The 27,541-nt window shown below is 37.4% G+C and overlaps 2 protein-coding genes across 2 annotated transcripts in view; one reads left to right on the forward strand and one right to left on the reverse strand.

Annotated features, from left to right (window-relative positions):
- LOC141427913 (peroxisomal acyl-coenzyme A oxidase 3-like) overlaps positions 1–11,556 on the reverse strand; it is a 42,630-nt gene extending 31,074 nt beyond the window's left edge. The window contains 3 exon segments of the mRNA XM_074087516.1: positions 3,579–3,740; positions 11,067–11,204; positions 11,394–11,556. Coding sequence (XP_073943617.1) covers positions 3,579–3,740; positions 11,067–11,195 — 291 coding nt within the window. The 5' untranslated portion in view covers positions 11,196–11,204; positions 11,394–11,556.
- A 2,186-nt stretch (positions 11,557–13,742) lies between these two features.
- osp (myosin phosphatase Rho interacting protein outspread) overlaps positions 13,743–27,541 on the forward strand; it is a 463,581-nt gene continuing 449,782 nt past the window's right edge. The window contains 1 exon segment of the mRNA XM_074087517.1: positions 13,743–14,251. Coding sequence (XP_073943618.1) covers positions 14,135–14,251 — 117 coding nt within the window. The 5' untranslated portion in view covers positions 13,743–14,134.

Below are 27,541 nucleotides of genomic sequence, written 5' to 3' on the forward strand. Positions count from 1 at the left end.
AAACGCTTTTACTCATATTACTGTTTACAACTAATCATTATGATAGAATCGATAGTATCGATTTAAGCAACCAGCAACATTAAGCAAACTTCCCAGAAAAAAATGAGTGTGTAAATTCCAAAGTACAAGCATGCAGTATTCCTGATAACATTAGATTGTATCGGCGAATTCAATCAGATAAGTACTACAGTGCTGAGATAAAACAATCGAGTTTTGAGTTTTTGCGTACAGCGTATTTGATATCATCAATCATTGCCGAATCCTACTAATATTATCAATGTGAAAGTTCGTGAAGATGTTTGGATGTATGTTAGTCAATCAGGTAATACATGAAACTTGGCGTACAGATAGACAAAGATCTGTACATAAGATACTTGATATCCCGGTAATGTGTTCCCGTGGGATAATATTTTAAGTTTAAACAGGAACGCCTCAGCATAATGCTGAGTCAGCGGCCGTTTCACTTTTGCGAGGACACACAAAATCATATATTTGAATTTTTGTATTTCTTTTTTTTTGTTTTATTTGTGTTTGCTGTTGTTGTTTTTTAGTTTGGTTGTATTTGTGTGTCTTTGTGAGTGTGAATAAATGTCTTCTATTCTATTCTATTCTATTCTAATAGTGGGTCCAAGAACGGTGACGTACCTCGGCTCTCTGTTAACTTCGTTTGCAATCAGTAGAAGGCGTTGTGCGAACGTTGTCCTTTCAAATTGTTACCAAAACTTTTTTCAAGCCAAACTCTAACCCCCTTATTCATAAAACTTAACAAGCCTATGTTAACTAACAAATGCTTTGTCCCTTTCTAACAAATACAAATGTCGAAGTGACAGATAAGGACAAACGAATTTTAGCGGCATTTTAACTAAAATAGGTTTGATTGTCTTTTATGAATAAGGGGGTAAGATATTTATTTATTGCGTGGCCATGATAACAAGAATCGTGTAAGTAAACAGCTTTGACTATACATAGTCAAAGGTAAACAGTTGTCGTTGTATATTTCAAAAATGCACGGGCATAATTTACAACAGTTGAGTTAAGACGGCATAAAACTATTTGTAATGAAAGAAAAAAAAAACATTTATTCGTGACATTATTACACAAAATACTATAGAATAATAATAATATAATATATAAATGAAGACGCGGGTTAAGGCTAGTTATTTATAAAATAGAACTTAAAATTGACTCATACATAAAGGATTATTATTGCAATTTCCCTTTACTGTGAACTAAAAGAATCTTTTAGTTCATTGACATGGACCTCCGCAAAGTAACGCCTGATTCAATAAATTCCCTTTACAGCAGGGAAAGTACGTTATTTAATTTCCTCGTCATGACTGGGGAAGGATGAATCACTGATAAATGGAAGTTATAATTGTAATCTTAATTGTACTATCTTAGTAAAAACATTGCCACACAACTGATAACGACAGTTCACACTTGACTAGACAAGTGAAGCCTAGCGCGAAGACAATACAAAACGGCATTGACATTGTTTTTTTTAAGTAACCTTATTTTTTTTAACAATTCTGTTTGTAAGTTTAGATAAATGTACAGATCGCGCGCGAAGGATAGTCCGATTGAGACGAAAAGCAGATGGTTTATCGAAACGATGCTAATAGAGCAAGAGCCTGCGACAGCCAGATTCTCATTATTGTATAAAGGCAGGATTTTTTTATATAATGTTACTAGACTAGAGCAAGAGCCCGCGACAACCAGACCTTCTTTATTGTATAAAGGCTGGATTTTTTAAATATATTCTGCTAGAGCAAGAGCCTGCGACAGCCAGACCTTCGTTATTGTATAAAGGCTGGTTTTTCTTTATATATGCTACTAGAGCAAGAGCCCGCGACATCCAGATTTTCAATACTGTATAAAAGCTGGTTTTTTTATATATATTCTACTAGAGCAAGAGCCTGCGACAGCCAGACCTCCGTTATTGTATGAAGGCTGGGTTTTTCACAAACTATTCGGTCGTCCCACTAGCGGTGGAGGCGACCGGTCGTTGGGGCTCCGAGGCAAGACTTTTTTTTTAAAGAAGTGGGGCGCCGTCTTAGTAGGAGAGGTCTTGACCCCCGCTCTGGGTCGTTTCTGGTGGAAAGGTTCTCCATAGCGGTTAAGCACGGCAACGCGGCAAGTGTATTTAATTGAGCATCTTTGCACCTGGTACGACGCGGGGTGGTTTATTTGACTGACTGTATGTATATCTGACCTTTTTGTTTTTTATTGAATTTTTTTAACTTCACATGTATTATTAATATTCATTGTAATGCAATCGGAAATATTGTATTGTATTGTGAAACTCTTTATTGAAAATACAAACTGAAATATAGATGCACAGAAAAACCAGAAAAATAAGACCAGCACTGGGAATCGAACCCAGGTCCTCGGCATTCCGTGCCACGTGCTATACCGCTACACCACTGCTGGACAAAAAATACAAAAATATTCCAAAAAACCAATCATAAACTCTTTATTGTTATTAAATATATTGATTGATTGGTCAATATATTTAATATGAGTGAGTAGTCACGGTACTCACGGTAGTTTATGCTCTTTTCTCAAAAATGACCGTAAAAGTTGACATTATTCTTGACATATCAGAAGGTGAAGTGCATAGTTTATGGTCAGCGAAAAATTAAAAAGTTATAAAGATTGCAGGCGCGCTAGCTCGACAATAATGAATTAGCGCGCCTGCAATCAGTCACTTTTTTTTTAAGTTAAAAAGGCCATGGAAATGTTGGCACAAGTCGCTATCAGATATTTTGTTGGAACTCCGGACTTTTTCTATTGGGTCTGAAATTGCTTGTGGTGTTTTCGATGGAAAAATACACCTGCAGTTTATTTTTAATGAAAAAAGGCGGGAAAGCATAAAAATAAAATTAAATTTTATAATATATTCTGAGAAAAAGTTTATTCTATTTCAGAATTATTCACCATTTTTGAGAAAAGCTTTACATTAGTCTCGGCTGGAATAGCAATTGCTGGCTTCGTATCAGTTAAACGGACTCGAAAGCTCGTCCGTTTAATACTCATACTCAGCCAGCAATTGCCTACTTCCAGGCCACGACAATAATCTACTATTATTGTTACATACAAAAAATAACAGAACACGGGACAATAAGAAAAATAAAATAAAAGGATAACTGTAACAGGTCTTTTAAGGTCGCGGGTGAGCAAAACAATTGTTTAAATTTCATTGATATTTACCTCTGCAAAGTAACGCCTCATTCAACTAATTAGCATTTAGATTTTTTCACCGACGAAAAAAAACGGAGGAGGTTCTCAAGCCCGCGTCAACTTGTTTCGATTCGTTTTTTTTTTTAATGTATGATCACGCATAACTTTTTACAGAGTAGTCCGATTTTGATAATTTTTTTTTTATTGGAAAGGGTACACCTTGAAATTAGTATTATATAAATTTGGAAAAAAAATACCCCAAGGATGGGATAAAAAGTATAAAATAAAATCATTTTTTGTTTAACCTTAATTTTTTGTTGTAGCCGTCTTGCAAAATACATATGTAATAGGTCAATATATAACTTCTGATTAAATTGATCAATGAACACAACACTTACCTTTTTACCATAACATGATCTGAAGACTTCCTCTGAGAGGAACTTGTACTGGTTTATCCTGAGGACTTGGAGCTGCGTGATCCGCTTCTGCTCCTCTGTGGTGGGGGTCACCATGTGGTGGGAGAAGAGTGGATCGTTCTCTAGCGTCTGCCATACTTTGTACTGAAACGATAAGTAAATGTTATGGCACAATACGGTATTTGACTATTTTGTATATGTTTTATAAATTAAAACTACACAATGCCTGTTATCGAATAGGAAAACAATTTTTAAGCTACAAATTCCAGATTAGACAGAGAAAGACATACTGGCATGTGACGTCACACGCCAGTACCGCCATACTTGCTGCATAGAGAAAAGCGTTTGCGAAAGAGACAGGTATATAGATTTTACAAAAAATCACTTTAAATCCAATATTCAACCGATTTAAATTTTCTCTTCGCTAAACACTATCTGTTTATCTATATTTTCATAATAGTATTAAGATATGGCAAAATCAGGAGTTGTCAAATTCCGTATTGACACCAGTACACTACTATACTAAGAAAATGCAGTTGGCAAATCATAAATCACTGGCTACCTTAAACTGAAAATACATTCTAGTCGCCTATAAACAAGCTAATTTTTAGTATAAGATGTTAATTACTGGCCACCCTTCAATACTGGCCACCTTTGCAGGTGGTAGGACCTTGGCAAGGTACTGCTACCACCATCATGCTCGCTAATCCTGCCGTGAAGCAGCAGTGCTTGCACTGTTGTGTTTCGGCGTGGAGAGTAAGACAGCCGGTGAAATTACTGGCACTTGAGGTATCCCATCTTAGGCCTCTAGGTTGACAATGCATTTGCAATCCCCTGGTAGGTGTCCATGGGCGGTGGTGATCTCTTACCATCAGGAGACCCAATTGCACGTTTGCCATCCAGTAAAATAAAAAAAAAAATAAACCTTATACTAATATGAATTCTACTTATAGAATTAATTTTTAGTATTAGGTGGCCAGTTACTAAAAGGTGACCAGTAAATGTCGATTTACCTTAAGGTAGTCAGCCAGGGTTCGATTCCCAGTGATGGTCTTATTTTTCTGGTTTTTCTGTGCATCTATATTTCAGTTTGTATTTTCAATTTAGGTTTTACGGAATGACCGTAAAAGTAAAAATTTGGAATTGAAATAAAAAATACAAAAAGGTTCCAAAAAAAACAATCTTAAGGTAGTCAGTCAGTTAGATTATAATTTAATTTTATCACCAAACAAAAAATGAGGAAGATATAGCCAGAATGTTACGCGCGGCCTGACGACCCCCCACTCCCGAACTTTGAACCGTTTCACTATTGTAATTTTTGTTTGATTGAGAAAAGAAAAAAATCCTGTCCTATATTATCTGACAATCTATTAATATTATTATTTTATAATATTATTTTTTACACAAGAATCTACCCAACTGACCTAGTTACAAAGTAGGCACACCTTGTGTTATAAATAGTTATAAAAATGTATTATTAAATACTCAAGAATAAATGTTCAATTCAAGAATGAATGAATGATGAATGTGGGGTGTAAGTCTGTTTGTTTAATTGTTTGTTTGTTTGTTCTTCATCACGTCCAAGCCGCTGAACCGATTTAGATGAAATTCGGTATACAGATAGTTTGAATCCCGGGGGAGGACATAGGATAGTTTTTATCCCGCTAACATTTCATAGTTCCAGCGGGATAGCGATAAACGAAGTGACTCCAAGATTTTTTGTCAGGTGTTCTAACCACTTGGTAAGGTATATGGTTGTCAACAATGATCAGTAATAAAAAAAACTTAAATAAAATAATATTTGATTTTTACTACCTGCTATCTCTCTTATCAATCACACTTGCGATTTGCGGACGAGTTGAAAGCGAGGTGAGAGCGCAGCGAGTTCGCTGCAGAGTATGTACAATATGGCGTTTTTGGCGTAATACGCAGCTAACTCGCTGCACGCTCCCAGCGACATCCTTGCGCGCTAGCGGCGATATCGTTGCGCGCTCGCGGCGAAATCGTTACGTGCTCGCTGCGCGCTCGCCTCGCTTTCAACTCGCCCGCAAATTGCAAGTGTGATAGATAAGAGAGATAGCAGGTAGTAAAAATCAAATATTATTTTATTTAAGTTTTTTTTATTACTGATCATTGTTGACAACCATATACCTTACCAAGTGGTTAGAACACCTGACAAAAAATCTTGGAGTCACTTGGAGTCGCTAGGAGGAAAAAAAAATTCATTGAGTTTTTAAATGCTGACGCAAATTCGGATCCAATGTCAAGTTTTTTTTTTAAATAATTTAGAAAAACTTCAAATGTTTTCATTGTTTTTTTTTTTGGCCTCGGAAGTGTTGCTTGCTACACGTGCCGAAAATAAAATCTTGTTTTTCCCTTTAAAAAAAACTATATACCTATAATTACATCGGCGATTTCTGTGTAGTTAAACTAGTCTAACTAACCAGTGAGTGTTCGTTTTGTTAGCGTTTTGTCTGTTTTGGTGGGAGATGGAAGGTAACGAACCCCCTGATGGGGGCAAAGGTGATGGTAACCGGGTCGTATTGAATGTACCGCGTAAGCGTGGTGTGGAATCCCAAAATATTGCCAACGAAATTATTGATAAACGTAATACAGATGCCCCAGCCGCTGCTTCCATTCAACACACTTACACTGTCCCCGAATACGCCCCGGGTACCAAATTGTTGTACGGCCCGGGTGATAAAGCACCGTTTATCGTACAAGTCGTTTCAATAACAGAAGACCCTGCCTCCGGTTATTCCATCCGCCCTCTTAAGTTCGCCAAGCTCATACACCAAAATGGCATTAGAGACATCAAACAGGCTGGCATCAAACCCAGCGGTCGTAATATGATAATCGTGGAATTCATTGACGCTAAATCGGCCAATGAATTTATAGTATACCCCATTCTCTCGCAGCACCAATACTCCGCGCTATCGCTGGTAACGAGCAGGCTAACGCATGCGCCAAACAAGCTACCCAAATAGGCTGTACTTCCCACTCAGACTGCTTTAGCCAGGACATCAGAGCTTCGGCTAAATCCAATCTTCTTGAACATTGGAGCCAAGAATGGAGTGTCTCGCGGCTCTCCAAAGGTAAATCTTATGGAGAAATTCAACCGAACCTGCCGACCAAACCGTGGTTTTTTAAATATCGGACAGCCAGCAAACGTGCTACTTCCACGATTGTTCGATTACGTCTCGGCCATGCCTGTACCCCCTCATTTCTGGCAAAGATCCACGTGCGTGACCATTCGCTGTGTGAGTGTGGTCTCGAGGAGGGTACACCGGACCACATATTCTTCAACTGCCCCAATATCCCTGTCTCCTCGTACGACTATCTCCCTGACTTTATTCCCCGTCCAGCAAGTTTTAGGTCCACGCTTTCCTTTGTAAATACTGACTTTGTTGATGTCTTAACTCGATTTATTTCCCACTTTAACATCAAACTATAATCCCTTGCGTATTATATGTTTTCTTTGTTTGTTCTATCTAACCAGTATATGTCTCATAAGTAGTTAACAATTTTTGTTGTTGTTGTAGGTACCTACCCCGAACTTACCCTACCGGTCACTTGACAGCACAGCGCCGTAGTCGCCGTACCTACTTTGTTTATTAAAAAAAAAAAACGACGGATCGAGTATCATCTGTAGCTCTCAACCTTGACGCTGGCAAAATTGTCCCATTGGACAAACGCCATTTAAAAAAAAATGTTTTCATTTTTTTTTTACTAACAAATTTAAATTTGCTTGAGGAAAAGTAAACTATTCTTTCCACCCAGCAATTTTTCTCAATACTAATAATGGCAAATGAGTATTATACATTACTTCGTACAAAACACATTTTCAGAATACATACCATCGACAAAAAAGCGTGAGAATGTGTAAATGTATAGTATTGGATAACTTATTGAGATAAAGCCTATCTTCATCATCAGCCGGAAGACGTCCACTGCTGGACAAAGGCCTCCCCCTAAGAACGCCACAATGAACGACAACTGGCCACTTGCATCCACCAGTTTCCCGCCACTCTCACGATGTCGTCAGTCCACTTGGTGGGAGGCCTGCCAACGCTTCGTCTTCCGGTTCGTGGTCGCCACTCGAGGACTTTTCTCCCCCAACGGTTATCTGTTCTTCGAGCTATGTGGCCTGCCCATTGCCACTTCAATTTGCATATTTTTCCAGCTATGTCAGTGACTTTAGTTCTTCGACGAATTTCCGTATTCCGGATTCTATCGCGCAAAGAAACTCCAAGCATAGCTCTCTCCATAGCTCGTTGCGTGACTCTGAGTCTCTCTAAGAGGCCACCAGTCAAGGACCACGTCTCAGCGCCATAAGTCATCACTGGCAACACACACTGGTCGAATACTCTAGTCTTAAGGCACTGCGGAATATTGGACGAGAAGACATTACGAAGTTTCACGAACGCTGCCCATCCGAGTTGGATTCTTCGGGCGAGCTCTTTGTCGAAGTTGGACCTACCCAATTGGACAACTTGTCCAAGGTAAACATAGCCAAGGTATGAAACTACCGTGAGACTCACTCATATTAAATATAATGACCCGGATAACAAATCGTCTTAATTAAGAGCGATGTTGTTAGTGTTGTGTGCTACCCTACATTTGACAGTTGTAATGATGATGAAACGCAGTTGTGTGCCGGTGTCAGTTTCGTCGGGTAGTCGCGCGAGCAGAGCGGCGGCGCGCAGTGCGCGTGTTGCAGCAGCCGCTGAAAGACGAAGGCTACGGATTAGCCCGAAACATGTCGAGCTAAACTCGATTTAAGACGTGAGTTATCCGGTCATTATAGCCAAGGTAAGCCTATCTTATTACAAGGCTATTGTATATCTTATCACAAATATTTATTAAGCATCCCTTAAATTCTAAGAATGTTCTGATTCGATTATGACGCAGGTTCTGAGTAAAGCCATAAAGTAAACTGACTCATGAAAACAAATGAACTAGTAAGAAAATCAGTTCCCAGTCATTACTAACCAGTGTCTCCATGCACACAGTTAATAACAGTCAATCCTACTAATATTATAGAAGCGAAAGTTTGTAAGTCTGTTTGTTTGTTTGTTACCTGAACTGATTTAAGTAGATGAAATCGGTATACAGATAGTTTGAGTCCTGGGGATGGACATAGGATAGTTCTTATCCCGGAAAATTCAGTGGCGTAGCGTAGTTGGGGCGGGGGTGGCGAAATTTCATAATAATAAATACTGAATAATATGTAGAATTAGATAAATGGGTGAAGAATAAAAGGTTGCACACTGTTAAAGCTGTGTTGGCAGGTAGTTATTAATCATACATTTGTATGGATAATTTTCGTGTCACAATGGAAAAAGTTAATGGAAATTAAAACTACGTGCTAACGCAGCTTTAACGCTGTGCAACTTTTTGGTCTTCAGCCATATACATATTTCAGTTTTGTAGCACCTACAATTCGGACTGATTAGTACGAGCATGATATCTTGTATACCTACTATAGTTTTTAAAAACCTAAACCAGAGGGCGGCAAATTTTTAAGGTTCCGTAGCCAAATGGCAAAAAACGGAACCCTTATGAATTCGTCATGTCTGTCTGTCTGTCTGTTCGCCCGTATGTCACAGCCACTTTTTTTCGAAACTATAAGAACTATACTGTTGAAACTTGGTAAGTAGATGTCACTCATCATTATATACATATAACTAGCGAGGTGCCCTGACTTCGCGCGGATGTTGATTTGGAGGAATGGTAGGGAAAAATGTAGACTTTGACTGGACTTCTTTATACACATCTTACATGTTATCCACCTATACATTTTAAAGTTACACACGTTTATTGCCGTGTCCTGACTTATATTATAATCTTCAGTTCAACCATTTTTACTATGTAGTTTTATAAACCAATTTGTGTTAAATATACATATTATAATATTTATTTTTCATCACACTTGCTCGTAAACAGTGTCATAACATGCAGGCTACCTTGGTTGCAACCCTCCAAATAAAACCCTCGACCTTAATGTGCTTGTCATGAAACCCGTGGTCGGTAAATGATTAATTTCGCGTACTAATGTTCTTGTCATGAAGCCCAAGGTCGGTCAATGAGTCAATGTGCGTACTTGTACTGCAGCAGGACTACTACATGGACCACATGCACACGCACGTTGCGGCGCATGCTGAGGGAGGTAGAGGGCAGCGCTACCAAGAGCGCAGCCTAAGGTATCGCCAATATTTGGATCAATTAAAGTTTTTCTTTTACAAATATAAAATTTTACTCGCAAATGTGATGAAAAACATTGTATGTCGCACGGGCGGTACTAGAATTACGAACATCGACTCATTAAAGCCCTCAGTCTTCAACTTCGGGCTTCTAAAAGACTCTCATTCGTAATTCCTTATTTACCGCCCTTAAGACACAATGTACTATTAAAGTTTCATTAGAAAAATAATAAACAAAATAATGTCAATCTTATCTCCAAAGGCATTGAACCTAAATTTAGAGAAAATAAAATAGAACTGTTTATTTCTCATAGATTTAAAGAAACTTATAACCACTTGACAGTCCCACGATACTGTGGTGTCCAAAACCAAAATGCTTCAAACCATCCATGGATACTTTAATGTCATAAAGTTTAACCATGATTTTGTGAATAAATCATAAATTATGTGCTACTGTTTTATAAATAGTATTCGAATGAGTAAACATTAATTTACGTCTCAGTATTTCTTCTTTATTCAAAACCTTGTATTTAAAAAATTTTGGACACAGCTTGTTTCATCCGTCGATAAAAAACCCAGATGGTTTGGGGCATATTGGTTGCTTACTCCGAACTGTCAAGTGGCTAAAGTAGTCTATGGTCTTTTTGTAAGATGATACTTGATTCAATTTGTGTGGCGCCATTTAGACATACTAATTAAACAAAAAATTAATGAAGATTAATGAAAATTCAAAAATACATGTGAAAAAAATGTTTTAATGATAAAACTATGAAGTTTGAATTAGCCAGCAAGTAGTTAAAGTTAAATAAAAATGAAGAGAAAAATAAAGTTTTCGCAACAGTTTTCAATTACATTGGCTTTTGCCATATTTCTTATTGGCACCATAAAACTTTACAGCCTATAATAAAAACTAACGCAATATATCAATTTGATATTTGCAACATACCAAAAGTCATAAAACCTCTTCCTTATGTGATAACATGTGACATCACACTATAATCTATGACTCATAATGTTTAAGTGAAACCGATAGTAAAATTATTCGAATTCCGCGCCAAAAATATCTTGATTGCGGCAGACAAATTAAGATACCTACTGCCAAGGCCAACCTAATGGTATCAATTGAAAATTTTAAAAATGTTAATCCGTTTTTTTTATTATCTATGACAAAATTATCTATTCTGAGAGCATCATACGATCATTTGCAAATCAAATGACTTCATATCAAGCAGACTGATAAATCAGATATCTAAACTAACTCACTCACCTTAAGTTTAAGATTTTCTATGTCGCCTTCCAGAGCCAATTTTAATCGCTTCCAGTCAAAAGAAGCAGCATTCCTGTATGTATCCAGAGGCCCGCTTGGGAGATCAGGCACGAAACTCAGGTCTTCCATCACTAAAATCTTTAAAAAAAAACAAATGTTTCGTCCTAATCCTAACCTTAAACAATTGGCCGCGAAATTAGTTCTACTATCGGCAATGACTAGTATGACTAAAACAGACGTCCGATCGAGCAGGGAGCTTAAATTTTCCTGCCAGGCACACGTTTAAATTAATAGGACACTAAAACACTGCTCCGAATTTAATCTCACCTCTTGATTTAAGAATGCGAATGGAACTCAAAGGCGATATTGATCAGGCGTGATAGCTTTAAGTTGCGATTTGAAGATTTTTTTGTTTAACGAACTATACGCCCCAAAAGCAATGATTGAATGGGCAGCGGTAAAGAAAGAATATAAAGTACTCCCAGTACAGTTTCTGACTGGCATTGACAGCCTCGGGCCGCAAACGTGACATTGACGGCTTGAGTGTTGCTGCTTTGCGATTCTAAATACTTACATTGTCACCTCCATGCATGAAAAATTGAAAATTGAATAGGGACTTTGTTTCCGAGTAAAAAAAATTACAGCTAACGATAAATGTTGCATTATTTTATTATCCTACTGATTGAAAATGTGTGAAAAAGTGAACCGATGGTTACATGGATACCTGCATTACCTATTTTTATAAATGTTAACAAATGTGTTAATTCGTTTTAAAATTACAAACAGTGCTCGACAGGTCGTGTGCCAAATGATCTACACGTGTAACATATTATACCTGCCTGCGCCTAGCTGCCTGTTATATTTTACCTGCGTTAAACTTTGTTTTTTTTTTGTTTTATGTTTCCTACATCTGCCCCTAAATTAAATAAATAATTAAAATATAATATATATAGGTACATCCGAAGCTGAGTTAGAGATGAGGATGTCATTGTATCGCCTTGGCAGCAAAGTCCACCTTCATAGATTTAGGGGCTGTTTCACCATCCATTGATAAGTGCTAACTGATGGTTAAATGTGATGCCATCTCCATTTGTTTTGTTCGAATAGACGAAGACGGCATCACATTTAACCGTCAGTTAACACTAATCAATGGATGGTAAAACTAGTAAAAAGTAAGGTTTTATTAGATGCATGAATTTTATTATGAATAAATGCAACACATAAAACAAATTATTGAATACAAGACAAAGTAAGAAAAAAGTAATCAAACAATTTATTTTAGCACCATAAACAGGTAAGCTATCTTAACGTCTTTTTATAGAAAAAAACTTGAAAAATAAGTCTGAGCAGATAAATATATAGGAAGGACATAATAATCGTAATCTAATTTCTTTTGGTTTCATAATTAATAGTTACCATTTTTTAAGCATTTCTCAAATGCTTTCAAACGACATTTGAAATGAAATTCTCATTTAAAATAATATCAAATATAAATATCATGGGACACTTCACACCAATTGACCTAGTCCCAAACTAAGCAAAGCCTTGTCTAATTTTGTATGCTATCTATCGTTTATGATACATATTTAGAGTTTCGTACCATCAGCCAAATAAGTTTAAACAAGTTCCTACTATCAAATGAATATGTCGCTAAAGTCTAACTTTCAAGTTGACAGACACGTCTATTGGCATTATTATTTAATGACATGCAAACGATTTTCAACTTTAGGGTGGTAGACCACATATTTGGCTGAAGGTATCTCACACAATAAATAATTACAAAGATGGGAGCCACTTTTAGGGAGTGAATAAGAAAATTAAAAATTTACTTACGAACTATGTTGCATATATCAAGCAAATGAAATGGCGTGTTGTGAGAATCTCAAATATATAGCATGGAATTTTGTAATGCCACCTGAAGGGAAAGTACTCTTAATACTGTAGATAGAAAATTTTACCCAAATAAAATATTCCTTTATTTTTGAAAAGAAAGACAACTGCATTGAAAGATTTCGAAAATTCGATTGTCGCACCCAGGAATCGAACCGACAATAATCTGTAAAAATTACACCCTGTAATTTTATTGCATCGATCGTTAGGGTCAATTATAAGGATAATAACAAACTTGATAAATGAAATGAAAGGAAAACCATTTTATAGTTGTCTTAATGTTATTTATAAATAAATTACGATAACAGCTGAACGTTGTTAGGCTAATAAATGTGATTAAATTACTCCCTTTTAGTCTATTCGAGTCAACCTCCAAGGCTGTTGCTCATATAACTGAAAGCAGGTCATATACAATAATTTCACTGAAAAACTTCTGTTTTACTATAATTTAGATTTAAAATAAATTTCCGTACAATTCCATATCATTTTATTAGTGGCAACATTACTGTTTACTGCGCCATCTATCTTACCCTGTGAGAATCAGAACAAACATTTCACGTCAAAACCATGCGCCTACGTCTGTTCAACCACTTCCTGTCATATATAATTTTACCACTCTTCCCCGCTAGAGGGCAGTGTAATCAAGAAACACATTTAATGAAATGTTAGACAAAGATAAAGCAATACCTTTGACTGATGACGAAACGAGATGGAAACAGTAACCACTACATACAAGTCACTTCATTACATTGAAGCCAACACAGACACTGAACAAGAAAAGAGAAGTTGTAAAACAACAACTTCGCTGCTTTTCTATCAGATGTAAAATGGACGGGCGGTCGTGTCGCTGCGCGCTCGCGGAATACGCGTGTTCCTTATAATATCGATGTTAATTGTTTTAAAAATTTGACGTCATTCCGATTATTGTTTACGCGATTCGACTTCGGTGTTCGGTGGCCGGAGATTGTGTTAGTGCATGTGTTTTGTTTGACGTTCGCGCTCACTTCACTTGCAGTGATTTCTGATAGCTTATTCACCGGTGGGCGCGCGCGTGATAAACTTATAATACGTGTTTTAAAAAGACGAATTTATCGTCTAGTGTTGGTGTTTTACAGTAGCACCATGCTGTGCAAGGTGGTGACATAGTGAACGCTGAATGACCCTGACCTCTGGCAATCATGTCTGGGCGATCGGATTGCAGGAAATTCGCGCCAAACATCTTCAATAAAAGCAAATGTACAAATTGCTTTCGGCAGAAGGAGGAGCACAGTGCCGAAGCTTTGGAATCTAATCGGGTACGTTAAAAAACATTTTTTGTTTATGGTAATAAATTTAAAAAATCGAACAAGTTTCTAATCAACACAAATTTGCGTGTAGGTGTGTTCGATAGTTCGATTGGAGCATGTGTATGTGTGCGTGGGCTGACCACTCTTGCTGTTGACCTAACGGATTTAATTTCATCGTGTTATTAATATCTAACTCCCTATGCAATTAAGTGTTACAGTAGCTGAAGAAATTATAGTTTTTGTCGGTAGATATCTCGTGAGAAAGTGGCATCTGTCATATTATGCGATGTGTTGGCTTTTTATTTTAAATTTTTAACCCTAAATACCTACCATAAAAAATAGTGTAAACCTGCCGTTACAGTTCGAAAAAAAAACTCGTTCGTAAGTTCCGTAACTGCATTTAACCTTGAGGAAAACGTGCATGAAGTGTTTAAGGCCAAGTTCGTAAAAAAACCGTCTAGTGCAATTAGGATACCGGCTCAAGTAATTACGGTTAAAGTAAACAAAAAAGGGTAATGGCCTAATAGGCTAATAAGAAAACTAAAAATTGCAATTTCACTTTGTTGTGTGTGTGTGTGTGGAATGTTTGGCAGATTTGTGCAATGACCAGGTTCTAGTCAGAATGACGGTGATGAAAAAAAGTTTTCGGTGCGTTCATTAAAAGATTCTTTTCGATAAGATTATTAGCTCAGAATGGCGACATAATTGTGGTGGGTAAATGTTTTTCACATGAAATGGTGTTATTATCTGGCATAGTCAGAAATTGTTCGTGTTTATCGATGGTATTCGCAAATTATTAAGTAACTGGATAGGCGTACCATAAATCTATCTTTACTTACCTAAATATACAAAACGAAAACGAACACGAATACATTTTACTTGTTTCAATGATCATATTTTGTCAAATCATAAAAGTGCATAAGTTTGCGTCAATAGTTTTTATTTTATCTTTTGCATACGTAAGCAGTCTGCATGGATTTTATTAATTATAGGTACCGTAATAAAATTGTGATAAGAAAGTACTTTTATCATGACTTAACTTACAAATGATCCACGTTTACAATATTTTCACGGAATAGAAATAGAAACCGCGATTGTCTGTGATGAGCGTTTCATATTCGCATCTATGCGACAAAACTGTGACATCTGGTAATATCGCAACTTTGGAGATAGCACAGTTTTGTCGCAAAGAAGTGAATATTGCGACGCAGTTATGCATCATACAAAGGTAACCGTGGTCTATGTCTCATACAAAATATTAGCTCTGTCAACAAGCGTCTCGATTATCTTTTACATCTGAGACGAATTTCTCTAGCAGATTACACATTTTTCTTGCTCAACTGCTTCTTTCATAAGTTTAAGAGTGAGATTATACTAATATGGTGACCAATTGACCATGGCTAACATCCCTTTGATTTGGTGGCATATTATTCCTTCTATGTAAGTATAATCAATTAATCAAACTTGTGGTAGAAAAGGTCAACCCCTCTTTTTTGATAACATCAGGACCATTTATACGGTATATTTACACAGGTAGGTAATAATGGAATAATCTTTTAATCATTTGGCACGCTCTGAAGTCGTTATCGCAAATGTGCAATATTTTAACCAGAAGCCCACAGAAAATAATGTCGACGAAAATGTCAGCTCAAGAAGTCAAATAATGTAATTCACAATGTTAAAGTGTCCTAACCCAGAAAATTGAGAAAGTCAGTAGGCACATATGTAAACAAAAAGCAATTGAGGTCATTTTTACGCATGCCCTCGCATGATTCATTTTTGTTTATTTTAACATTTTAAAAATAACTAAACACATTAACAAAACGTTTGTCCTCTTGACCGCAACCTGCCAGCAACATATTTAACACACAACCTACCCAACTAACCACATATTGAAAACAATTTTATGACAGCTGTCACTTAGTCTTTTCTTTAATTATTTTTAATCAGTTAATAGGTTTAAACTGAACTAAGTATAGAGCAAGTATCATGGTGATATTGTAAATTATGCTGATAATTTCGGTCTAAATAAATATGACTTACTTGCGTCTGAGCACACCTGTACCAACACCATCGCGATAAGTAACCCTGTTGAGGCCCGTTCACAATAATATTCGTATTTTATCGCTATTTTGTAAACAATGCTACGAATTGCTATATTTAAATAATACTTTCAGCATAATTAAGTAAATATCATGTAAACATTAATAATATTGAGATTTTAAGAATTTTAAGTAAATCTAGACACGCGGCAGCGTGTCAAGCCAAGTTCAAACTAACAGAACTGCCGAGCAGCACCGTGTGTAATTTTACCCGAATTTTATTAACTAATATGATAATGATTAAATAAAACTAACAAAGGACTGAAAAATACCAACGATATGGGTCAACTTTTCTAAAATATAAGCGTTGGGTGTGTAGGTATTAACATTATTTTATACAGGATGATTACGTTATACGGCAAACAAAACACCATACTTTAACTATACGTATCTACGCGTCGTGAAGCAAGTTAAACAAAACCCGATATGGCTTCTACGTGTCAAAGCCAAGGTTAACTCTTGAACGGCTGAAATTTACTGTATGTCAGTCAAGCAACCTGGACCTTACGCCACCATATTAAAGTCTGTATAAAATAAGTATAAAGTTAACATTAGACTTTAAAGTGTAGTCTTTATTCATAACGCGGAAACGTCCACCTAAAATGGTTTTGTCCGGACAATTATCTTGACAAATGCTCGGCTAATGAAGCTGACATACGCGCGTGCGCAAGGTGATGCGACGCGAATAGGAAGTTAACGATCGATTGAACGGTCGCTTCGCTAAATAGCCGACATTAGGAGACAGTAATGAGTGTTGTTAGCTTTATGGAGCTGTAGGCTGGACGTCGTTGGCTAATGAATAGATTTAGTTACTTGTGCTTTAGTTACTGTCCCTATTATGTGAAGTAACAGCCTTGATTTAGAGGCTGGAACTCCGGCTGGCCTGGGCAGTGGAATGCTTTAGTTTCCGATTAAGGTTACTCTTAGTACCTACCATGCCTCTTCTAATGGTAAATCTTTCCTATAGCTAATGCTTTAGGGGTTTTTTCTGTGTGATGCAAGAATCTCATCAGACAGAAACCATAATTCAGACAAAAAAGATTTGTTTCATTATTGTTCCTGGTATATAATAATGTGACTTCTGATACGCAGTGCTAGGTTTATGTGATAGATAGATACGATAATGTTGACGTGCATAGTGCATCTGCTTATTTTCCCTCTAAAATATTCGTTTTGTTCACATTCTTTTGGAAGTAACGAAATAAGACTAAACGTAACCTAATTGACCTATCGCCTCTCAAGCAGAGGGTCGTGGGTTCAAACCCCGGCTTGCACCTTTGAGTTTTCGAAATTCATGTGCGGAGTTACATTTGAAGTTTACTTACCACGAGCTTTGCGGTGAAGGAAAACATCGTGAGGAAACCTGTACAAACCTGCGAAGCAATTCAATTGTGCGTGTGAAGTTCCCAATCCGCACTGGGCCCGCGTGGGAACTATGGCCCAAGCCCTCTTATTCTGAGAGGAGGCCTCTGCCCAGCAGTGGGACGTATATAGGCTGGGATGGAAGACTAAACGTAAAATTAACGGCGTTACAGAAGGAAAATAACGTAAATATTGTAATGTTTTAAAAAAGAACGCGTAACGAAACCCCAGTTTAAGTCTACGTTTATAAAATTGATGTCATGCAAGTGAAACTTAATTTAATAAACATTGGCTTCCTACTATTAATCGATTAACTGCATAGTCTCTTTTGCATAAGAACTGCATAATGTATGGTATGTTCCTTGATATTTACTACTGATTCCGGGTCTTTGCACTGTACACGATTACACATGCATGTGACTATAATGAACGCATAATTAATAACGTGTCATGTAAGTAGAAATCATTATTCTTGCTTCTAAAGTAAAAAGTTTTGTCCGCATTGTTGAGCCGGTACAGGTTTGTGGGTTACGTTTGTTTGTTTAAAATCAGCCTGTCATAAAAACGGGCCGTTTTCGTTGAGCGGTGGCGTCTCCGCGGCCATTTTTGCGGTTAACACGCGCTACACAGTAACGCGTAATGTTTTATTTAGCACTTTGATACACTTTAAGCGACGTCGCTAAAATTAACTGAATATTTAACGATTATTGCATCGAATTTCTTCGTGGAAAAAAACTACACTACGCCATCCGCCTATTACAGACCTGTGAAGTTTATTGTAAATCGGGCAGCTTGAGTGTGCTCGATAATTCGTTGTGTCAAACAAAGCTCAAGTGCCTTTTTAAGGCTTCATAAATCTATCGGACAAACGCAGGTTTCACGCAGTGTAAATGTTTGTTAATACTTAGCTCGGCGCGCGTGCAGTGCAGCCTGTAATGCTGGGCCAGCCAAAAAAACTTTTGATCCAAACAAAGACGTGGAGATGGAATAGTTAAATAAAAAAAAAGAAAATGGATACGTTCCGTTCCTATAAAGGTAGCCAGTTAAGCGGGAGCCGCTGCTGCGTGCTACCGTGACCTTTTCTAGTCTGCGGTTGTTTGAATAGGGGGGGCGGAGGGGTCCAAGTTACAGTGGTTGGGCTAAACTTGTAGTGTAGCATAAAAAGGAGTGCGTGAGGAATGCGCCGGCGATCGCCAGGTGCAACGGCCTCGCCTGCCGGCCGGCATTTTTGTGAGCACGCCTAATGTATGAGAATGAATGGTTTGGAAATCGATCTTAGCGCCAATTAACACTACTAGAAACACGAGTAATCAACTCGTATCTTTGTTGACAGGTTCCGTTCCCTCAATCAACAACTGGCGACGTTGGATAGGGCATCAAGTTATAAAAACGCGAATTTCCGACATGCTTGCTTTTGCTATTGTGCGGTTGTAGCGCTCTGTAATGTTAAGTCCGGGCGCATAAACACTGTCGCTCGTAGTGTAATGCTATCTGTGGACCGTTACCAGCACAATGGGGCAACAGCATTATTATGTGGGTCGCGGAACGTACGTGACACCGGATAAAGACAACAATTAAAACCGACACCTACTTCCAGAACAAGTGTTCGGCGTAACTCGGTTCTGTTTCGGCTTTTTCTTTTTAACCCGAAACCGGTCGAGATCTCCCACTGCGGTCACGATCAAATATTTCCAGCCTTATCTTTTTGTCGTAAGCTAGCATTTGGGAATGCTTTTATAACTGATCGCGATCACTATACTAGGTACAGTCACCGGCACCAATATCTGATACAAAAAGCGTGCAGAAATATTTGATACTATTTCTATGGCCGGTAGGTTACTCTATTTTTGCACGCTCCGCTGTGGTAGATATTTATGCAGGTACAAGAGAAACGTAATTTGAAGCACTTAAAAACTGCTCTTCTAAAAAAATGGTCTAGTCAAAAAAGATCAAACTCGCGCACCTAGAAGAGGTCCGTCCGTACTTAGTAGGTGTGTAAGGTTATCAAGTGTTCGAAAAACTCTCCTAAGCTAAATGTACGCAGTATGGAGTCATCCCCGACAAAAAACTGGTAACAGTTTGGTGATAACAAAATTTATTGTATAAGCATTATAAAGAACAAAAAAAAAGTGGTTACTGATATGGACAGACAAAAAAAAAACAGATTTTTCTAATTCGCTGTGTGTGCTTCGTGTTTTCTATTTGTACTTAATAAGTTGTTAGATAACCATTGTGGGAGAAAAATCCTCGAGTGGCGACTGCGAACCGGAAGACGAAGCGCTGGCAGGCCTCCCACTAGGTGGATTGACGACATCGTGACAGTTGCGGGCAACCGGTGGATGCAAGTGGCGAGTTCTCTTCTCGTTCATTGTGGCGTTCTAGGGTGGAGGCCTTTGTTCAGCAGTGGACGTCTTCCGGATGATAAAGATGAATATTGCTGTGTCTTGTGTTGTGAATAAATGTATTTTCTTTCTTTGCTATAAGAACTACCTTCGCACCAAGATACAAGTTTTTACGACAGTTGGAAGTAAGTATAAGTATCCCAAACGTTTTGATTTCCGTCAATTTTCACATTTTATACCTTTTCAAAAGACTGTATCTTTTGGTGAGGTAGATTTTATTTATTTTTTGGTTGTATTTAGTGTAGGGGTAATCTCAGGACTTATTGTATCGATTTTAAAATTCATTAATAAGCTACTCTGTAGGAGCCTTGGATTGTGTAGCCTACTTTTATTCCGGAAAAGTGTTAAGTACCCGTGAGGCGCAAACAAAGTTATGGGCAACAACGTTATTAATTTCAATTTGCCACTCAACCACTCAATTAACCTACATTACCTTCATTAAATAACAATAAGTGTCGTTAATTTCCGTTTCGCCCTGAGAAGGCCTTAAATGAATGCCAGTCTGACAAAGAAGTTTTATATGAAACCTTCGTATTCAATTTTGCGTTGTACTTTAGCAGTTGGTCGCAACTTTGTCTTAGTCCCGTTAGAACTTTATACATTACCGGGTTAGAATATAGCCAACTGGCAAAATAAACAACTGGATAAAAACTTTCCTATGCCCTTTCCAGAGTCTTAAACTATCTCGATTTTATCTAAGTTGATTCAGCGGTTTAAGCGCGAAGGTAGCAGACAGACAGATATTTAGGAAGGATTTTATTCGCCAATAAGATAAGTTCACAAAAAAACAGTCAAATCTTGTTTTTAACGAATAATACGAAAGAAGTAAAATATATATTAAACGGCTGAAGTTTAGTTTTCGTTATAATTGTGTATATACTAAAGATAACTTTACTAAGGATGGATTTCCTGTACATTTAATTATTTAACCGCGATAATAATATGAAAGCAGCCGTTAGATGGGAATGTAACTTGATAGCCTTGGTATGCCACAATGCTGCTATCTAAGTAGGCTGCAGGAACAATATCTTATTCAACAGTTTTATGAATGAAACCTGAAGTGCTGACAGACGAGCTATGAGAACGTAAGGCCCGGCTCACACTACCCGAACAAAATACGTGTCGGATTAAAACTTGGGAATGTCAGCGTGGTTGAAATTACAATTGGTAATGAATTTTTTCGAGTTGATTTGCTCCTCTGAGCAAGTGATAGGCACAAATAATTACTAAATATTAGTTCAGGTTACAATCCCGTTTATATACATACTAGCTGTTGCCCGCGACTCTGTCTGTGAACATTTATTTATCGCGCATTCGTAGCAACTGCAATTTGCGGAGATGATATTATGATGTCTTTCTTATAGTATCTCCACACTGTATCACACATTAATCCCTTTAGCGGTTTAAGCGTGAATTGGTAGACAGACTGAACTCTTTCTGATTTACTTTCTCGTTATAATATTGGTATGAACGTTTTGTCTTTGGCAAGGCAAATGTTAAAATGACAGATAAAAGACCAACAAATTTTAACTTTTAATTTATTAAGCTATACGGGCTACTCATAGAAGAATTCGTATCCAACTGCCACTACAACTTAGTAAATCTTAATGCAAAGACGAGTTCACATTGGCATAAGTGTAAACTAGTGTTTTAGCTTTAGAATGCGTTTACGCAATGATATTTTTAGTTCGTTTACGCCACAGATCACTATCTCGCTTGCGTACTACCATTATCTCACTTCCAACAAATATTTGCTTTCTTAATCTTTGTAATGTGTGCTATGTGACGCTGTGCTTTTTTTTACATTGTCAACACAATTTTTAGATCGTAATATTTTTATTATTATTATATTTACTAAATTATTAGTGCGAATTTGTTGTCGCTATCCCGCTAGAATAATTTTCCGGAATAAAAGTAGGTACCTATTCTGTGTTCTCATCCAGATCATCTAATTCCTTGCGTTTATGCAATTAACCCACAAACAAAGTATCGAACTTTCACGTTTGTTGTATAAAACTGATTAATTTAATTCAGCGAGTTCCCAGAATTTTACTATGCTTGACTTTTTTTCGAACTTGGGCAGCGGAGTTTTGCACTACCGTGCACTTTATTTTGGCTATTCATAATAATAGGTCTGTTTAGTAAAGTTACTTGTACCAATATTATTTGGTGGTCGCCTTATGTTTTTACTAATAAAACAAATGTTTGTTTCCAATTAAATTTATACATAATTAGGTATATTTTTTTGCTCGTCTTATTGTGGTTAAAGTTTTTTAAACGACCATTTTTTCTTGTTGGCAATAATATAATTTTTATAAGCGTTGGTATTCTAAAAAAAAACATTATAAATTAAAGGCCATTTGTAGAATAATTTTTTGTTACTGATTTCTATTTTAAATTAGAATTAAACTTGCGGGAAAAATACACCCATCGGTACAACATGCGATCTTTCTTAGGTTCAGATAAAAGCTAAACTTCGTATAAAATGTTTACGAACTCTCATACCAGCCCGATTACAATCCCAAAGGGCTTAAGCGCCATCACAACGCCGTGTGCATACGCTCTTTTACTGTTAAAGTTCAACGAACTGATGCCTCTCATTAATTCATTGTGCGCATGCGATCATAGAGCCTAATGGCTGTCCTTTATTCACACTTTACACCCATTCTTCAAGGGTATAATGTTTCAAGACACTAAATCTTCATGGACGATTCATTCGGAGAATTGTCGCGGCGTATACGCTCAATTTTTAATCGGAGTGTCATACGAAGTTGTTTTGTTTGTAAAGGCCGCGGTCAGGGTTGCCAGATGGGAAATAAGAGTCCAGAGAAAAGGCTGATTTCCATACACAATTCTTGATATAAATTGTAAACGTAAATTTACAAGACAATTATATTTTTATTCATTTTTTTTTAATTCTACTGGATGGCAAACGAGCAAGTGGGTCTCCTGATGGTAAGAGATCACCACCGCCCATGAACATCTGCAACACCAGGGGTATTGCAGATGCGTTGCCAACCTAGAGGCCTAAGATGGGATATCTCAAGTGCCAGTAATTTCACCGGCTGTCTTACTCTCCACGCCGAAACACAACAGTGCAAGCACTGCTGCTTGACGGCAGGATTAGCGAGCAAGATGGTGGTAGCAATCCGGGGGGACCTTGCACAAGGTCCTACCACCTGCAAAATTGATCGTAAATTTCTTATGAAGTGAGAAAAATACTACGAATATATTTTAATTGTTGAAAAAACCTAAAATTTTTATAATCCGATCGTAAGTCCTGTTGGTGGCAGAATAAAATAAAAAAACTAAAAATTGAGTACAAATCTTAAGATACGGTAACCCTAGCTACACTACAACAAACGACATTTTTTCAAGTTTGTTTCATGTTGTGGTTCAGAAAGCGATGAAAGGGTTGAGGTAAACTAAGGTCTTTTTTTAAGCCAACGTACTTTAAATAGACTTTTTATAATCTTGATAAGGAATTAAAGGTTTTATTTCTGATTTTTTTGCAACTTATTGCTTCTTGTATCGTGAATATACCAAAAAATAAATTGTGATGCAGATACGTTCAAACTTGAAAGAATGGTTTATGTTTTTTTAATGCGAGAACAGAGTGTTGCCAGTCGAGCCGGTATGTCTCATAGAAATATCAAATGAAGCGAGTTCTCACGAACGCATCTGTCAGATTAGCTCTTCGTTCAGCTTCGTTCGACAACTTTTTTTTTAAAGAAAACTTCGGCCAGTATTATGTGACGATGTGGTCAAACAGTGTTATGGATATCGATTATCAGTTTGGGTATCAAATTAAGTGAGAAGCTTCGCTCTGTATGTTGGTAGTATGCTAGTGTTTAATTTGTCATAATCATAGCACGGGCATTTGGCGCCAAAATTCTGCCGCGTTAAAATTTGCCTTGTGAGTGATGTCTTGTTTTTCTTTTAATTAGCACATTGAACGCTAATAAGGCTAACTGAGCTCTTAGCTACGTTATAAAACTATAAACTATTTAACGACGAAATCTTGAATTCTTTACGACTCGGGTCGTTACGGCCCAGGGCATGCACTTGAACGCAGCCTTATCCGTTGTACTGAAGTCATTAACAGGTTTTATTTACTTAACATTATCTCGTATGTAAATTGTTTCTATGAGTCACGACGTTCTTAATATATTTAACAGAGATAGCGGCAGTATAAAAGCAGTTCTAATTAAAACATTAAAAGCACAATTTGTTTCGTTTTCTGAACGCAGCCGTAAAAAGTCAATATGGCGGCGTTTGCATACACAAATGAGCGGGTAATGCGAGTGTGTTTTTAATCGTCGATTGTTTTTGTTAGTTTTGTTGAGCAACTAGTTTGCGCGCGATAGTGTCAAAGTTTTCGCCGGCTGGGTTTGTTAAAGCTAAAGCAGCTTAATTAAAAGTTGCAAGTTAACTTGTGCATCATTAGTAACAGAAGAAATGCTTTTAGAAGAAACCTTAGTAATTAACGTTACTGATAAGGATGCGACAGATATCAAGATATGGAGGGAAGTGTTTTGGATTTTTTTCCTAAAACAGAAAAAGTACTTTTAAAACACTTTAGCTGTCGTATATATAAATTACTCACGGCGGTTTTCGAATTTAATGACAATAGCGTTTTAGCAGACATTACAGTGTGTTTGTGGTTTTCCTCTAACTTTAACAATGTCTATTCCAAGGCCTTATTGAAAGACTGGACTCAGTAAATTATAAGCAAAACTGATTCGTTTTGGAGTAATATTGACATAATAATCTTTAGTAGGTAAAACATCAGCAGCGGTGTCAGCGTTGCGTGCACATCACCTGCCTAGTCGGCGTCTTTTTCGAATCTGTCAATTTTGTTTTTTTTTTCGCTTGCACTCATTTATACTGGCCAGCTATTATTTTTAAATGCTTCGAGCAATGTTTGTTTTCTCATAATTATCTATTTATCATGTCATGACATAGACTTGGTGATGATTTCATGCCGCCTGTCATTAAAACAAAACATAAGGAATTACAGAATTAATAATGTTACTGATAATGTTACACAATTTTTTTTGTTTTCATAAATATTTATATTAATTTAAAAAAAAAACCTCTTAAACCTATAACTACAAACTAAGGCTCAAATAAACTAAGTTATAAACTTACTGAATTCATTCGCAACATGCTTCGTCATAAAAACTAACCTAGAACCCTCCGCCTGCATCGTACCCGGCTTAAACGTCCCCATAATACCAGCAGCGTTACCCCGCTGAATGGCAATGGAGACCTGAGGGGCTACCACGAAATTCGTAAATTGAAGTTCGTATCATACCGTCCCTTCAATCTCGTATTAAATAATATTAGCGTAAGCGGAACTGGAAGACACGAAGTTCGAATTCAGCACTTCGTAGTAAATGGTATGCTGCACCAAGTACGAGCCAGGGCGAAGGTCGAGTCTATTTCATAAATTAGTACTCGTTACTGAGAAAAAATAGAATTTTTTATTCGCTATCACTAACTATAAATTACAATACACAGACAGATAACATTATTAAATGAGGCAAAATGGAAATGAGACTCAGCGAGGTTGGTGTGACAGGCTAGATGGCGCTAGTGTCGCGAAGTCAATTTGACAACTTTGACATTTGTGTCAAGTATGTGATTGCTTACAATATTACATAAGCCAATCGTAAGCAAGCCTGTAACGTCAAACTTACCTCACGATACTAACGCCATCTTGCGATATTTCGCCTGTAGAAAAACGATATTTTACATTACTCTATTCCTCTTACTATTAATTCTGTATGGACACGCATAGGGCCTTCTTAGGACGCTGCCTTGTGTTATATCGTGGCGCCAAGATCGATAAATAACGATTAATACATACTGAATAATACTTTTGCTTCAAAAGGCTCAGTCCTGGAAATGAATCGATAACGTTATGCTGTCAGCGTACGCGCAGCCACTTTGTCAAATCCGGCGCAGTGTCAGTTCCCACCGCGCCGGTTACAAACTCGCACCGTTAATATGCATCCAATAAAATACCCAGTGCGTATGGTAATTCCATAATAGCGTGCTCACCGTAACCATTGGACAAGAAGGACGTATCTCCGCAGTTTTAGGGTTCCGTACCTTGAAAAAAACGACCTTATAGGATCACTTTGTTGGCCTGACTGTCGAGACCCTGTTTCTCGAGAATGCGTGGAGGAATCTGCAATTCGTTGAAGTTGTGAAAAAATGAACTTCTCAGCCAATGCAATCAAAAGATACGAGTCAGAGTACAGTCATTAAAAAGGTGTTTCCATAGATTTTTATGTGGAATCCTAACCTATAGGGTGCTTTTAGGGTTAGGGCTCATAATGTCCCACTCGCAAAATGTCCCACCAACAAAATTCTTGTTTAAATAAAATATTAGGCTCTCTCTCAGGGATTGAAAGGAAGGACATTTTGCGAAGGGACGTTTGCGAAACATTTTGCGAAAGGGACGTTTTGCGAACGGGACGTAATTTATGTGACGGGACATTTTGAGAACGGGACATTTTGCAAAGAGGTGTTTTGAGAATGGGTCATTTATAAAAGGGACCTTTTGCGGAAGGGACAAAGGGACATTTTGCGAGTGGGACATTATGAGCCCTAACCCCTTTTAGTTTCCTAAAACATTTCATTGGTATAAGGGCTTTTATAGCACATCCAATAAGTACAGTCTGAATATCATATTCTTTAAATCTGTCTGTCTTTGTCAGTATGCAATATTCATATCATGACCCCACGTTTTGCTTAGAATTAGAAGCACGGCTCTGCTAACACTGGATTTTCATAGACATGGCCATTCATAGCGTATATTTTGCTTGCTAGTTTGTACAGAACCCTCGGTGCACGAGTTCGACCTTCTCTTGGCCGATGTTTATATGCGTATACGCCCTTTCGCGTTGGACGTGCAAGCGTGTATTTAACCGCAAAATGCTCCGCGAAGCGGAATCGCTTAAAGAAATAATAACAGATCGATTACTTTGAAAATAAAATTAAGCGAATAATGGTGCGGGCGTTAATTCAATTATGCGAAGCCAGTTCTACCATAGAAAGGATCTTTTTTGATGTTTCGGCGCTTTGGTTTGAATACCTTTGTTCGATGGTGAATTGCTTAAGTTGATCCCATGAAAAAAATGGCCTATCTAAAAAATATAGTCGTTATAAATATTGAATCTAACGTTTCGCAAGCCGGGCCAAAACATAACAGTCCACAGTGTTGCCGCCATCTTCCTTAAGTGACTTTATTTTTTTTCGGCCAGTGTCCCGGCACTTGGCACTAATCAGTTTTTTTAATGAAAATAAATACTGGCCGCAAACTCTTCCCTTCAAAACAAACGAAGTCAATGCCACGACCAGCAAAAAAAACTTGAGCAATGCGTGATGCAAAAACGAAACGCAACTTGTAACTCAGCGCTTGT

The sequence above is a fragment of the Choristoneura fumiferana genome, chromosome 5 (assembly GCF_025370935.1).
Source record: "Choristoneura fumiferana chromosome 5, NRCan_CFum_1, whole genome shotgun sequence".
Classification (NCBI taxonomy): Eukaryota; Metazoa; Arthropoda; class Insecta; order Lepidoptera; family Tortricidae; genus Choristoneura; species Choristoneura fumiferana.